The sequence below is a fragment of the Phocoena sinus genome, chromosome 1, assembly GCF_008692025.1.
Source record: "Phocoena sinus isolate mPhoSin1 chromosome 1, mPhoSin1.pri, whole genome shotgun sequence".
Taxonomy (NCBI): Eukaryota; Metazoa; Chordata; class Mammalia; order Artiodactyla; family Phocoenidae; genus Phocoena; species Phocoena sinus.
In genome coordinates, this window is record NC_045763.1 from 28,028,558 (window position 1) to 28,044,473 (window position 15,916).

A 15,916-nucleotide genomic window follows, 5' to 3' on the forward strand; every position below is an offset into this window, starting at 1 on the left:
CAGCCCAGCCCGGCCCCACCGCAGGCACCCCCCCCCCAACCCCCCCCCCCCCCCCCCCCCCCCCCGCCGGAGGTCTAAAGCGCAGGCTCCGCTCCTTCACTTCTCTCTTACTCCCGCCCCACACCGCACATGGGATTTGCCCCCTGCAGTAACTCCAGGCAACGGCCCCTCCCCATCCGGCCCTCACCCCTGGACGAAGGATCCCCCCCATCTCCTTTCCAGGCGCAGTGCCCCTTCCTGCTGCGGGCACAGGGTCTGCCCCCCAACCTGCCCCCCAATTCTCCAAAGTGCCCCTGCCCATTCCAGGACGCGGAGCCTGAGCCACGCACCTACGCGTGGAGGGCAGCCTCCGGGAGTGGTCGAGACCAAGCGCCAGGCGCGGACAGTGACCCGCAGGGCGCGGACACAGTACCCGTGGTAACGCACGTGGGCTAGTCCTGATTGCAGTCCGTCCGGGGACCACTTGACACTTAACCAGTTTAGAGCGCTTCACGCTCCGAATCTCATCGGACCCTTTGCCACAGCCCTGCCAAGGGCCACAGATGCCCCCGTTTCACACAGGAAGAAGCAGCCCAGGCTCAGACGGGCGTCAAGCCCGGGAGAAGGTTGCCGGGGGAACGAGTGACAGTGTCTGGACTAAAACCCGACCCTCTGCGGCGGGCGGCTCCCGAGCTCCTCCCCTGACCCTCCCTCCTCCACGCCGCCCCCGGCTGTGCCTGCCGCCACGCGCCTCGCCGCCACTGCAGAGACGCGGCTCCGGTCCCGCTGGCCTCCGCTGCGGGCCTCGAACACGCGGGGTCCCGGCCCCCCGCTGGCCGCGCCGCTGCTGGTGAGTGCGGGGCGCCTCCCCACCCCGCGCCCACGGCCGCTGAGCGCTCCCCGGCGACCCCGGGCGGGGCGGGGGCTTGATCCTGCCTTCGGGCCAGGCTGAGACTGGCAGGTGAGGGAATGGGAGGAGGTCGAGGGAACTAGACTCACCCCACTCCCCACCTGCCTTCTCACCCCTCGGTTCTCGGCGGGGAGGGGGCTCCAGCTGCTGAAGATTCCCGGACAACCCCCTCCCAGGCTCCCAAGCTGCCTGGAATGGACGAAAACTTGGTGCTGGTGACGGCTGGGGTGGGGGGTGGAGAGGGGAGGGGAGTTCTGCCCCGAGGAGGGGGCCGGCCGGCACTGTGGAGTGGCGGTGAAAGCTGGGCGCGCCTTGGTCCCGGGGCAGGGGCAAAGCGGATAGCTGGGAGCTGCTGCTGGGGGGGCCGCATGGGGGGCCAGATCCGGCTCCACCAGTCCCGGGCCTGGGCTTGGAGGGAAATTCTTTGCCGGTGAGTCGCGTCCCTAGGGTGTGTTTGACAGGACTGGGCAGACAGGACTGGAAGGTGGAAGGTGGGGGCCCAGGAGGGGGCAGCCCCCAGGTGGGCCACCCTGAGAAGGCTCAGGTGGAAGCACCTGTCAGGGCCCTTCTCCTCCGGGGCTGGCAGACAGGGTTCCAACCTCCAATCCAGTCTTCTTGAACTCTCGCCAGGTGAGTGGCAGGCTGGGGAGGGAATGGCCTTTTACTACTCTTACCACAGCTCCAGAAAGTAGGAATTATTTCTCTTTAGAGATAAGGAAGGAAGGTCAAAGAGATTAGGAGAACTTGGAAGTCACCCAGGTAGAAGGGGTAGAGCTGAGGCTTGAATCCAGATGTGACTCCACGCTCAATACACATCCCACTCCCCAAAGGACAGGTCTTAGAAGGAGCTGAGTTGAGGCAGACACTTTTTTTTTATTCTAAGTATGTTACTGTATGCTGCTGCCAGTGCATATAAAATAAGCGCCCTTGTGAAACAGAAGTTCATGGAAATTCAGAGAGGTAGAGGATTAAACAAATACTTTAATTCCCACTGGTAATTAAATTCCAGGAAGAAAATAAAGGGGACAGGAGCAGAGTGACTGGGAGGGCAGGGGCTTCCAGGTCCAGGGTAATCTAGGGTGGCCTCTAAGAAGAGGATGTTTTAGCAGAGGCCTCAGTAATGAGAAGGATGCAGCCATGCAAGTTTCTGGAGGAAGAGCATTCTAGGCAGCAGGAATAATTACAAAGCCCCAGAGGCCCCCATTGCGGCCCGAGCAGAGAGGCAGGTGGAGAGTGTAGGAGAGTAGGGTAAGAATGTAGAAACGGGTTCTCAGTGTGATGGAAGCTAGTAGAAAGTTTTAAACAAGGGCGTGACATGATTCAATTTAAAGGACTCTGCGGGCATAGGAGCAGACACTTGAAGGCCAGCCAGAAGGCTCTGGTAATAATACCAGCAAGGGTGATGGTGGTTTGGAGCAGGGGGGTGGTGGTGGAGGGGTGAGAAGTGGTGATGCAGGGGTGGACCCTCAGTCAGCATGTATGCTCAGAGTCACAGAGCGGCTCCAGGAGCACTCACGTGTGCACATGGAGAGGTACATGCTCCCAACACCCTTTGCAGCATGTAGACACTAGGTACACTCAGGCAGACCCACCTGTCCACACCCTCTGAGTCATTCCACGACTAGGAGGAAGATGTGTGATCTGGGGACCTGAACAAAGCATGACTCCCCACCACAAAGCTCCGGCATCCCGGATTGCTGGTGTGTCTGGGGCTCCCTCAGGTTCTGGCACAGGGAAGGAGGGTGTCCCTAGATTTTTCCTGGATCTGGTGTCCCCAGGAACCAGACCATTACCCTCTCCATGTGCCTCCCCCCGCAACCTGAACTGGTCTCCCAACTTCACCACCCACTGCCTGTGGGACCTTGGGGAGATTATTTCCCCTCTCCAAGCCCCAGTTTCCTATCTGGGGTTCATCACCCCAACTTCACAGGGTGATAGCAAGGCATCAACGAGGTAAGTTTTGAGAAGCTGGTCTGGGGCAAGCATCCAGCAGAGAAATGGAGAGCAGGCGGTGGACAGCCCAGCCTTGAATTCAATTCTAGTTTTAATTTTTTTTTTTTTTTTTTTTTTTGCGGTACACGGGCCTCTTACTGTTGTGGCCTCTCCCGTTGCGGAGCACAGGCTCCGGACGCGCAGGCTCAGCGGCCATGGCTCACAGGCCCAGCTGCTCTGCAGCATGTGGGATCTTCCCGGACCGGGGCACGAACCCGTGACCCCTGCATCGGCAGGTGGACTCTCAACCACTGTGCCGCCAGGGAAGCCCCAATTCTAGTTTTAAATGAGTGACTTGACCGCTCTAGATTTCACAATGGATAGCCAGCATTTATTGAGCACTTACTGTGTACTGAGTCTTTGCAATCCTTTTCTCATTTGATTATCAGTTTCTTCATCTGTCAATGAGAAGCATAATAGTGTCTACCTCCCAAGGTCCTTATAAGGATTAAATGAGATCCAGCACATAAAGTATTTAGCTCCTTGCCTGGCTCGTTGTAAATGCTCAGTAAATAATAACTGTTATTATCAGCAAATGCACATTCCCTTCCTTCCGCCACATAGCTCTGTGACTTTGGGCAGGTTACTTAGCCTCTCTGTGCCCGTTTCCTCTCTGTAGCTTAGGAAGAATAACAGTCCTGATCTCATAGGGTCGTTGGGATGATCAAACGAATCCATCCACATAGAGAACTCAGAACAGCGCCTGGCACATAGTAAATGCTCTATAAATGTCATCTACTCATTCTCAGACCGGTTTTCCCATCCTGTCAGGCGGGCACGGCCCACAGCGCCCCCACCAGCCACCATGGACTGGAAGACGCTCCAGGCCCTACTGAGCGGGGTGAACAAGTACTCCACAGCCTTCGGACGCATCTGGCTGTCGGTGGTGTTCGTCTTCCGCGTGCTGGTGTACGTGGTGGCTGCGGAGCGCGTGTGGGGGGACGAGCAGAAGGACTTTGACTGCAACACTAAGCAGCCAGGCTGCACCAACGTCTGCTACGACGAGTTCTTCCCCATCTCCAACATCCGCCTCTGGGCCCTGCAGCTCATCTTCGTCACGTGCCCGTCACTGCTGGTCATCCTGCACGTGGCCTACCGCGAGGAGCGGGAGCGGCGGCACCGCCAGAAACACGGCGACCAGTGCGCCAAGCTGTACGACAACGCGGGCAAGAAGCACGGTGGCCTCTGGTGGACCTACCTGTTCAGCCTCATCTTCAAGCTCCTCATCGAATTCCTCTTCCTCTACTTGCTGCACACCCTCTGGTACGGCTTCAGCATGCCCCGCCTGGTCCAGTGCGCCAACGTGGCCCCCTGCCCCAACATCGTGGACTGCTACATCGCCCGGCCCACCGAGAAGAAGCTCTTCACCTACTTCATGGTGGGCGCCTCCGCCGTCTGCATCGTGCTCACCTTCTGCGAGATCTGCTACCTCATCTTCCACAGGGTCGTGCGAAGCCTTCCCAGAAAGAGCGGCCTCCGGGGCCGCGGCCCCCCGTCCACCGCCAGCCAGGCCTCCACCTGCCGCTGCCACCACAAGCTGGTGGAGGCCGGGGAGTTGGGCCCGGATTCCAGCGACGACAAGCTATGTGCTTCGGCACCCAACATGACCCCCATCTGACCACGGGCTGGGGAGCGATCCTGGGCTGCCCGTGGGGAGAGGCAGGGAGGTATTGTGCCGGTGGAGGGGTCCTCCCGGGGCTGGGGGGCCCCACTCTGAATTCACTACACTATTCAATTTCACCTTTAGTAGATTGTTTTGAGTGCTGGGCACTGTGCTGTCTGTCTGGTATAGGTCACACCACAGGCCCACTGGCAGCCCTCCTGGGAGAAAGACAAGCAAATTAACTACTGCCTGCAAGGGGACACTTAGAGGACTCCGCTGGGCTTCACCTAAGCCAGGAGGGGATGATGGGGAGAGGCTTCCCTGAAGGAGGAATGTTTAAGAGAGGTGAGAAGTGCTTCCTAGCAGACAAAAGCAGGTGCAGAGGCCTGGAGGCCACAAAAGGAAAGATGCTTGCCCTGGGTCTGGTGAGATGTACCAGACCAAAGGGAATCTTCATTCCTTCGGGAGAAGCACCCAGATTCCTGGGATGGAAAGGAAGTATCCTCCCAGCAGTGGAGGTCTGGAGGCTGAGAGTGAGCCTGGGAAGAGGAGGGGTAAGCTCTGGTGACACCAACCCCGGCTTGAGACACCCAGAGATCCTCTGGGTCACCACTGCCCTTTGGGAACCCGCCCCCCATCTTATTCCTCCACCCTCAGGCAGCTTTGCTCCCATCTTCCTCCCACAAGTGTACTCAGTCTGTTGCCAGCCTTTCAGACCCTACTCTCAGGGACTTGAGGTGGATGTGCTGATAGGAACATCCCCGAGGCAATTTCTTTGAAATCAATAAAGGCTGTCTTTTATACAGGTTGACTCTCTTCTTTTCTCCCACACTCACACCCACAAGACCCTGAGGGCAGAGAAGGTAGCCCCTCAGAAGGGGAGAGAGCTCCGTGGCTCGAGCTGAATTTAGGCTGGGGCTGGGGTTGACCCAGGAGGGATCTGGGGCGGAACCTACAGATATACATGCTGTGATTGTAGATGTGGTCACAAGAGGGCGCTGTGCTCCCTCTACAACAGCAGCGCTAGCCCTTCATAGTGAGGCCCTGCCCTGAGCGCACACAGTCACAGCCCTCTGGTTGCAGACAAACCACACTCCTTCCTCCTTTGTAACCCAGTCACCGCCATCCACAACGTGCATCCCCACCCTGTGTACACAAAATCCCTGTTATTCATACTCTCACTCCTGTATGCTCACAACAGGCTCCTCTAAAGGCATGAAGCCCCAGCCTCACCCAAGCACTATCCAGCTCCTTCCATTTTCCCTGAGCATTTTCTCCACCCCAGGCCCCTGGCAGACATGAGGACTGCACAGGGGAATAGGACATGAGCCCAAGGAGCTCAGAGCCTGGGGGAGACGGAGACACACTCATCTCCTGCACTAACCAACCCCAGGTGGATCCCAGCCCCACTGCCAGCACTGTGTGATGACCTGAAATTTCAGGAACACCAACATCCAAGCCAGGACAGGATGGAAAGCAAAAGGGGGTGCAAGACTATACTCACGCAGAGGAAGATTTAGTAACTATCAAAGCCAAGGCCGGGAGCCAGAAATCCAGGAGGCAGTGAGCCAAGAGCCAGTGCAGGCAGGGAAAGGACGGGTCATTGTGTCAACAGGACAGGCTGGGGTTCACCTTTGCTCTCACATGTGGTCGTTACTGTGGTGGACAAGCCAGCCAAGTTTAAAGGGCCCGGCCGGGCTGACACTCACCTCCCCGTTAAATCATAGCTTAACCACTTCATGACCACAGCTTCACCATGCTGCACCTTGGACAGGCTTGCAGAACCTCAGTCTTGTCATCAATACAAGGGGAATTTTATCAGTCGGGGTCTCAACAGGAAACAGATGGCACATTCAAACCAAGGAACTTCAAAGAGTCTCCTTGAGGGACTGTTTTTGAAGGTATAGGCATGCTGAAGGAAACCCATAAAAGGTGCCCTGGGGCTAGTACCAGGGTAGCAATGGATGGGTTGCCACACAAAGGCTGCAAGGATGCATCCAACCGCAGCAATCGAATAAATACCATGACTTAACGCTACCACCTCCTACTCACCTGCCAGTGGCTCCCACTGACCCAACACAACCAGAAACCAGAGGGCACAGAAGCCTATTGAGACGGTCAGTACGGGTCAGCCTCCCAGGGCACAGAGCAGATCTGAGGGGCAAAAGGAACACATTCAGCCCAGCACTCAGGACAGTATCCACTCCTAGGATTGTTGCAGAGATAAAAGGAGACAGTGTCATAACATGTTAGTTCAGCGCTAACATATCCAGTAAATATCCATGCACAACCATGCTTAGGAAAGTCTCTGCCTGCTGCCCAGGCCATCTGGTGTGTCCGTCCCAGCTTGGAGTGGATGGTTGCCAAGGTCCCAGGGAGGGCTGATCTCTACCTATTTGCTGTCTTGCATTCCAGCATCTTCCAGGACGGTTCCCACTGCCTGGATAAGGATGGCTTTGAGGTCAGAGCAACCAGAGAACAACATCAGCTATCCCAGCAGGGACTGAGCCTCCAGTCCTGGTCCCGCTTCTCCAAGCTGCGGGCCAGGACCACAGATGAGGGAATATTCCAGCCCTGAGCGTCCCACATTTGGCCTGAGAGCTGTCCCCAGCAGTGCCGCTCACGCTTTCCATCCAGCACGTATTGAGCTACTGTTCACCATGCAGAGTCCCCAGCACACATCTCACGTCCCCTGGTCTTCTATTATGAGGGTACACACCTCTACCTCCTCTTCCCCCAACCACGTGAGGAGTCACTGCAAGCTTCCTTCGATAGGGCTTATGATTATGATTTAGATTTCATATACACACTTTCGAGTCCACATCTACTTCATGATGTGACAGCCACCCTGCAGCCCAAGGCAAATAGATGATTTGGTATTCATCACCCTGATCCAAGCCCCTTGGTAGGGACTAAATGTTTGTGTCTCCCCCAAAATTCATATGTTGAAACGCTAACTTCCAGTGTGATGTTATTAAAAGGTGGGGCCTTTGGGAAGTGGGCTCATGAGGATGGATTTGTGCTCTTATGAGAAGAGACACGAGGGGGATGGTCTTTCTCTCTCTGCCATGTGAAAACATACTCAGAAGACAGCCCGATATAAACCAGGAAAAGGGCCTTCACCAAGAACCCAACCAGGCTGGCACCCTGATCTTGGACTTCCAGCCTCCAGGACTATGAGAAATAAAGTTCTGTTGTTTAAGCCACCCAGTCTGTAGTATTTGTACAGCAGTGCGAGCTGAGACACCTGCATCATCTATCACCTGGCTCACTGCAATAATCTCCCTGCTTCCTGCTCCAACTCTGGGAAGCAGATGCTGCAAAAGAGAGGGGTGCAAAGGGCATGCTGGGGAGGAACACCTGTGAATGGAAAGGGGAGGAAGCAGGACCGAGCGACAAGACCCGTTTGTGGGAGCTCTGTGTCCGTTAGACAAAGATGGTCACACTGGATGGAAATGGCTGGGCCCTTGACCACGCTTGGCTCAGCCATTGCCTGGGGCCACCCCAAGCAGAGCCTGGCCACCTGCACAGCTGAAGCAGACCTGGAGGCTGTCAGCTGGCCAGACTCCGCACAGCTGGGCAGCGAGTCCTCCGTTGAAGGGGGAGATCTGCATCCACCACCCACTCCCACAGTCTATTCCCAGCACAGCAGCCAGGGTGATGCCATAAAACCTAAATCAGGCCATGTCACTCCTCTGCCCCAAACCTCCAAAGGCATCTCACACTGGCCTTTAGGGGCCTCCAAGACCTGCCCCACCTGTTCCCTTTCTGAACCCTCATCTCTTCTCCTTGCTGACCTCACTCAGTCACGCTGACCTCCTTGCTCTCCCTCAGGCAGGAAACACCAGGCATATTTCTGCCTCAGGGCCTTTGCACTCTCTTTCCCTCTGCCTGGAATGTGCTTTCCTCCTGAGAGCCACAGGGGTCCCTCCCTTCCTTCAGGGCCTGCATCAAAGGTCAGCTGCTTCATGAGAATTTCTCCCTTCTTCTGTTCAAAAATGAAACCACCACCTCCTGCGCCCTCACTCCTCCTTTTCCTGCTTTACTCTCCACCTAACAGGTATCACCAGCTAACACATTCTATATTTTGTCTGTCTCCCTCCGGCTAGAATGTAAAGCCCACAAGACAGGGACTTTTGTTATCCCTGGTTCCTGGTTGATCTCCAGTGTCTAGGACAGCAGCACCAGGCAGTGCTCAGCGCTCAGTAAATAATTTGTTGAATTCATAAATTCGTATATGAGCCTGGGGCCCTGCTAGGTGCTGGGCATGTAAACAGGACTCAGCTGCCTGCCCTCAAGGGGCTCACAGACTAATAGGGGAGGGGGTAAAGACAAAGACAAGTAAACAATGCACCCTGGATGGGGAGAAGGGAAATGGGGATGGTTTCATGTGTATAGAGTTTCAGTTTTGCAAGATGAAAATGCTCTGGAGATCTGTCGCACAGCAATGTGAATGTAGGTAACACGACTAAACAGCGCACCCAGGGCAGTAGGTGAGCCGCTGAGAAAGTAAAGGCTCATCTAATCCAGAGGAGGCCAGCAAGGGGACTTCTGGGGAAGGGACGTGGAGCAAAGTCCTGAACGACTGTAGGGCTGAGCATGTGAGGGTGCCCCAGCCAGAGGGGACAGCACGGACAAAGGCCAGAGTCAAGTATGGCTGGATCACCGAGTGAAAGGGGAAGAGGGAGGAGGCTGGAGAGGTGCTTGAGGCCAGGAGGCAAAGGAGAGCCACAGAAGGGTTCTAAGCAGGGCAGCGTGTGGTCTGATTTCTGGGGAAGGGTGGGGATGGGCTGGAAGCCAGGAGACCAGTTGGGAGGCCACTGAGATGGTGGCCTAAACAGGGTCAGGGCAGTGGGAACAGAGAGAGGTGTGGGGGTCTAAGGATGTTTCCCAGGTGGAATGGCCAGGCTGTGGGACTGTCTTGGCCGACCCTGGCTCATCCTTTCCAGGAAGGGGAGGGATCATTCAAACTCTAACCTCCAGAGCCCCTAAGGAAGGGGTGAGGGTGAGGGCAGCTCCTCCCTCCTTCCCAGTAGCTGGGATCACAAAGGCTTTGGGAGGGCCTGGGCCCAGCCACAGGAGAGGAACTCTGGGAGCAGAGGCTGTAGTGGGGGCGTGGTGAGAACCCGCCTCCAGGGACCTCGGTTCTCATGCCCTCAGGGGTCAGAATTTCGTGGGCTCCTCGTCAGCTTTGGAAATCCAGGAGGCTCAGCTCATCATGGCCCTGAGGGACAGTCCTGGAAGGGGAAGCTAGCTCAGCCTCCTGAAGTTGAGGTCTGGGCTGAGCCCACCACACTTGCTGCCCCAGAGGTCCTCCTGCGAGGGCTGAAGGCAGGAGCCTGGGGCACCCACCCTGGGACACCAGGAATCCAAAGATTGAATCCTGTTGTGGAGGAACACAGGACCTTTCTGACACCGGCCCCAGGCCTTGGACCCCACCTGCCACATTCCCTTTCCTTAGCTGCCCTATCCTTCACCAACATTCTGACCCCAGCTCCCTCCCTTTCAGCCCTTTCTGCTCCCACCAAGACCAACCCACTGACCCTTTTTGTCACAAAAATGTTTTGTTACGTTTTTAGCCACCATCCATTGGAAAACTTCCTGTGTACTAATATTATGCTGTGTGCTTTGATTGGATCTCCCATCAGCCCGATACAGTAGGAACTATTACCTCCCCAATCTATAGAGGAAAAAACTGAGGCACAGGGGTTTAAGCAACGTGCCTAAGGGCACAGAGATAAACAGAAGTCTCAACTTCTAGGCCTACTGCCTCTCCCACCAAGGCCGGTGAAGCCTCGGGACGTCGCGGCCCCCAGTCCTTGGGCCTTTGCTCACACTGTTCTTCTGCCTAGAATGCTCTCCCCCCAGCCCCCATCTGGCTGACGAAAGCAAGTTTCACATATTGCAGTATGGGAAAGTCATTCTGGCTTGTACATGAGTTAATTCGAATTTTATGCTAACTAAAACAGCCTGTTTGTGACCTATCAACCTACGTTGTCCATCTGCTTAATTATTAAAGAAAAGGGTGCACTGACCAGCAGTAAAGAACGTTCATGTTAAAAATAAAGATCACAACATGCCTCCCTTCCTGGGACGCCCGTGCCGCTACTCCTCCGATGATGACTCCCTTCCCAGGTGCCAAGGCCGTACTGACTCGCTGTGCGCTGCTGAGCTGTGCTTTTTGGGGGTTTGGGGTTTTCTGGGTTTTGTTTTCTTGAAACCTTGAAGGAATGTATCCTGACTTGTTTGATGTTCTTTGTTCTGACAAGATAATAAACTGTGCTGAAACCCATGCTTCTCCAGAGCCGTTCCTCAGAGTTATTTAGAGGCTATCTCCTGGACCAAGAATCCTCAGTTTGGCTCAGATAGAAACTCTTTTCCATTCCTACTATAGATTGTTGATTGTGTCCATCGACGCGGCTAGCGCAGTCTCCTCAGGAAACGCTCCTAACCACGTCCCTCTGAGTCTGGTAGTTCTCAGGAGAACTTTGTGCATCTACTCTAACCCAAGGGCTGACATGCTCAGTTCCTGCCTTCTGCTCCAGCCAGTGGGAGCCCCAGGCCAGAGACCACACCTGGCTGGTTTGTGGTGAAGTCGCCAGTTCCACATACAGTGCCTGCAGCACACGGGTGTTCACACACAGGATGATGCCTGAATGAACAACGGCAGGCTCCGCCCACCCCTAATTCCTTGGGATGTCTCCCCCCACCCCGTATTTAGAGGCATGAGAATGGGATCCAAGCTAAAGGTCGGGAGAGTCCCCCCCCAGCCATCCCCTCCCCAGTCTCACGTGGTCCACGGGCACTTCTTAGTGCCCTCTGATTGTGTAGCCTGCCCAGGAGTGGGGATGTTTGAGAATTCTGCAAGAACAGGGGCTGGGTAGAGACCCCAGCTCCACCACAGACGCCAGGGAGGGCAGATTATAACCCCTCTCTCCCAGTGTGGTTCCCATGCCCTAACGAGTCTTGATTACCCCAGTGTGGCTTTCCTGGTGACCGCAGGGCACCATAGTTTCCCCTCCAGAATATGGCTTTGTCCAGGGTGGGCACTGCGGGGGGGCACCCCGTGGCCACCCCACAAATGAGGGGTCTTCTCCCTTCTCACCAAGGGGTCAAGGAGATGTCCTTCCCTAGAGGCCCCCTCACCCTCATCCCCACCCGCCCATACTCTCACAGCCTCTCAGGCCAGTTGCCTGAGATCAGAAAGTTCTGGCTGCATCCTTTCAAATGTAGCCACCCTGGAAAACTCACAACCCCGAAACCCCCTCCGCGAGAACCTGTTCCACAGCCAAGGAAGCTGAGGCTGGGAGAGTCCTGTCGGCCTGAAGACCTCGGAGGGCAGACATGGAAAAGCAGCGGTTTCTCATCCTCTTCCCTTTCGACCCCCAGCGCCACCTCCCAGGCCCCTTCCTTGAGTGTGGTTTCAGGGAGCCTGCACCTCCCGTCCCGCCCCCGCTCGGCTCGGAACAGCGCCCGCCGCCCTCCCGCCGCTTCCTGACCCCACCCCGCCCCGCGTGCTATTTAAGGCGCCCCTGCCGCCAGGCGCCGTCCAGCAGGCAAGGCTCCCACGGGCGCCGCTCCGGCCGACGCGCGTCCCCACTGTCACCTGGGCCGCCGGCAGGCAGGCGGTGAGTTGGGCTGGGGCGCCACCTGCCAGCTGACGAGCGGGCAGGGACAGGTTGCCACGTGCCAGGGGATGAGGGTGGCTGCTGGGGGCCCCACCGCGGCCGCGCTCACCCAGCCTGCTGGGCCAGCCTCTGCGCTAAGCCAGGCTCCTGCCTCCTTCGGTCGCATCCTTAGAACCCTTGTTAGTAGGAATAGTATCATTTCCATTTTACAGGAGAGGAGTGCTCAGAGGTCGTCACTTATCCAAGGTCCCAGTTTGTAGAAGAGTCAGGATTTGAACCCAGGCCTGGTTCCAGAGCCTGGCTCTAAACAGCCTTGCTGCTGGGGAGAAGCACCACCCCTGCCCCTTTCCCCTACCTTCCTCCCCCCACTCTCCCCGTGATGTTCTGGGAACTTTGTGGCCTGTGCCTCCACCCTGCCATGACAGTTCCTTTCAAGAGTCTAGAATTTGGCAGCAACAGCTTTGGCAGGGGGAGGGGATGGAGAAAGGGGACAGGAGCAAGTGTCGGTACTTGAGCGGCAGGTGGTCAGTATCGCTGACAGGTGGAGCTAATGCAGGATGCTGCCTTGAGCGTCTAGCATGCCTTCACCCACCCCACCATAAACTCAGAGGTTAGAGTGAGGCCAGCTGGGTGAGAGCTGGTGGGGTGGGGAGTGGGGACCTGAGGCTTTCGGCCCCCTGAGAAGCTGAAGATATCACCACCACCACCCACTCCCCCACTGGCGGCGGCGGGGGGTGGGGGGCGGGCGGCAGCCTGTCCTGGGCAAAAGGGAGGAGGGGCATGGTACAGCTTTGTGACCTTGGATAAGTTCCTCAAATTCTCTATTCCCTTAGGCTCAGGAGCCTCACCTTGATCCAGACCTCCTTCAGCTGTGGTCACCCTGGGACTGCAGCTGGGAACAAGAGGGACACAGATGTGACTAGACAGGGACCCTAGCTGTACCCTTGCCAGAGCTTAGCAGTCATCATCCAAAGATCTGGGTGTGAGTCCCCAGGCCAGTCCCTTCCCCTCCTGGAGCTCAGTTTCCCTGTAGGTAAAATGGGTGTGGCCGGCCTCCCTGCAGGCTTGTTGCTAGGACAGCTGAGAAGGATGCTGACAGTGTCCTCTGTCTCCCTGCAGACGGAGGCCCAGGAGCCATGGGCGACTGGGGCTTCCTTGAGAAGCTGCTGGACCAGGTCCAGGAGCACTCGACCGTGGTGGGCAAGATCTGGCTGACGGTCCTTTTCATCTTCCGCATCCTCATCCTGGGCCTGGCTGGCGAGTCAGTGTGGGGCGACGAGCAGTCTGATTTCGAGTGTAACACGGCCCAGCCAGGCTGCACCAACGTCTGCTACGACCAGGCCTTCCCCATCTCCCACATCCGCTACTGGGTGCTGCAGTTCCTCTTCGTCAGCACGCCCACCCTGGTCTACCTGGGCCATGTCATTTACCTGTCTCGGCGCGAGGAGCGGCTGCGGCAGAAAGAGGGGGAGCTGCGGGCACTGCCGGCCAAGGACCCACGCGTGGAGCGGGCACTGGCAGCCATAGAGCGACAGATGGCCAAGATCTCGGTGGCGGAGGACGGTCACCTGCGGATCCGTGGGGCGCTGATGGGCACCTATGTGGCCAGCGTGCTCTGCAAGAGTGTGCTAGAAGCAGGCTTCCTGTACGGCCAGTGGCGTCTCTATGGCTGGACCATGGAGCCTGTGTTCGTGTGCCAGCGCTCACCCTGCCCCTACCTCGTGGACTGCTTTGTCTCACGCCCCACGGAGAAGACTATCTTCATCATCTTCATGCTGGTGGTTGGACTCATCTCCCTGGTGCTCAACCTGCTGGAGCTGGCGTACCTGCTGTGCCGCTGCCTCAACCGGGGGCTGAGGGCCCGGCAGAGCCAGGACACGCCCCCAGCCCAGGGCACCTCCTCGGAGCCTTATGCTGACCAGGTCTTCTTCTACCTCCCCATGGGTGAGGGGCCCTCATCCCCGCCATGCCCCACCTACAATGGGCTCTCGTCCAGTGAGCAGAACTGGGCCAACCTGACTACGGAGGAGAGGCTGGCTTCTTCCAGACCCCCCCTCTTCCTGGACCCGCCCCCCCAGAGTGGCCGGAAATCCCCCAGTCGCCCCAGCAGCTCTGCTTCCAAGAAACAGTATGTATAAGAGCCCGGGAAGTCTTGCTGCCTTTAGTGCAAGACTCTGCAGAGATGACTGGGGCTGGGGAAGCAGGTGCTTGCTGGCCAGAAAGCCTCACTGCATGTTGTTCTTGAACACCTGGGGCCTTCCTGGTGACCGGAGGGCACCATAGTTTCCCCTCCAGAATGTGGCTTTGTCCCAGGCACAGACAGAGGCAGCTTGGGGTGCTCTTGGCCAAGGGTGTTTGGGCCCTGTGGTCTTTTTCACCGTGTTCAAAGGGACTCGGAGACAACTTCCTCCACCCCCACCCCCACCCCCTGGAAGATTCACCTCTGCCCAGGTTGTCCACACACCCTGTCCTCACAGAAAAAGGCTGGTCGAGGCTGCTGGGTCAGCCTTGATCCCACACACAGACAGGGCCTGTGCTGGATCTGGCCCTGTCAAGGGGACTGGGGTCTTGTTCTCATCACTCCTTCCTAGTTCTGCTGTTTATCCTTCTAAAATAAACAGGACTTGACCACAAGCGAGGTGTGTATTGATACTGTCATGATGTGCCTGGGGTGGGGGGACAGCTGCTTTACCCAGGCTTCCTTTTTGGTCCTGCATAATCTGTCTTTGGCCTTAGCGATCCCAACACCAGGCAGCACCTTCAACCCTCAAACCCCTGCATACTGCCTCTCAGCAGTGCTGAGTCCTAAACACTGCCTTGTGAAATGCCCCAGCACCAGCCCCCTCAAGCTGCCCCTTAATCAGTGGCCAAAGCAGAGACTGTCCCCATCCTGCCCCATGGCCATCCAGTGCCCCGGCCACGCTCCCAACTGCAATGTGCTTCCTTACTGGACACTGCTCCCCACCCTGCCTGCATGCCAGCCAAGCCCTTCAGAGTCCAGCTCAAATGGGCCTGCACCCCTCGGTATTTGGGGAGGCAGGTTTAGATCACTTGCCCCCTCCTACCTTGGCCCTGTCTAGTCTGCCCACCAGAAGGAGCAACTCAAGGACCTGCATCGTAAATCCTCCCCATGCACCTAAAACTCACATAGTGAGAACAGACAATGGCAGTGTTGAGAGGTGGAAGGGACGGCCAGGGTCCAGTGGAGGAATCGAATCTTGCCTCTGAGTCACAAAGGTTGCAGGAAAAAAAAAATAAGCAATTGAACTAGATCTTGACAGATAAATAGGAGTCTGCTGGGGAGAGAAGAGGACACCTTATTTGGACAGAAAACTGTGCAAAGGCATGGAGAAGGGGAACCGTGGGGGACTGAGGGGGTGCTTAGGGCCTGATGAGCCTTCTAGGATGTGGGAAGTACAGCTGAGGATAAGCCCAGTGTTGGCAGAGTTGACGTGGAAGGTGACCCGGATGGAGGCAACACTCAGTGGCCCTCGGAGGCAAGCTGTTGCCTGCTGGTTGTCCTCCCCTACGCAGGGAGATCTGGGGGTGGGGCTGGAGGAGGGGATGGGGTCCATCTCACGTGGCCACATGCTTCTCCTTGAGAACCATTATAGCGGGTGAACAACCTTCCCCTGCCCCATCAAGATAGGTCTTCAAGACACCAGCTCTGTATCCGTCACCGCAGAATTCACTCACTCACCGCTTACCCATCAAGTCTGAATGCTCGGCCTGATAAGTTACAGCCCTCACTCTTCCAGCTTTGGTTCCCATTGTTCCCTCTGAATCCCTGAGATCCGACCAGAC

At 56.9% G+C, this 15,916-nt stretch overlaps 2 protein-coding genes across 3 annotated transcripts; both read left to right on the forward strand.

Annotated features, from left to right (window-relative positions):
* The first annotated feature begins 487 nt into the window (after nucleotides 1-487).
* On the forward strand, nucleotides 488-5,290 carry GJB3 (gap junction protein beta 3). The gene is made up of 2 exons (XM_032648381.1): nucleotides 488-829; nucleotides 3,653-5,290. Exons 1-2 carry the CDS (start codon nucleotides 543-545, stop codon nucleotides 4,497-4,499), a joined length of 1,134 nt encoding a protein of 377 aa, XP_032504272.1. The 5' UTR covers nucleotides 488-542; the 3' UTR covers nucleotides 4,500-5,290.
* Nucleotides 5,291-12,039: 6,749 nt separating this feature from the next.
* GJA4 (gap junction protein alpha 4) lies at nucleotides 12,040-14,746 on the forward strand. 2 transcript variants are annotated; one of them, XM_032648404.1, is made up of 3 exons: nucleotides 12,042-12,112; nucleotides 12,946-13,141; nucleotides 13,232-14,746. In XM_032648404.1, exon 3 carries the CDS (start codon nucleotides 13,249-13,251, stop codon nucleotides 14,248-14,250), a length of 1,002 nt encoding a protein of 333 aa, XP_032504295.1. In that variant the 5' UTR covers nucleotides 12,042-12,112; nucleotides 12,946-13,141; nucleotides 13,232-13,248; the 3' UTR covers nucleotides 14,251-14,746. The 2 variants fall into 2 exon arrangements, with proteins under 2 accessions (XP_032504286.1, XP_032504295.1); XM_032648395.1 differs by lacking the exon at nucleotides 12,946-13,141 and having other exon boundaries at nucleotides 12,040-12,112.
* Nucleotides 14,747-15,916: the final 1,170 nt, after the last annotated feature.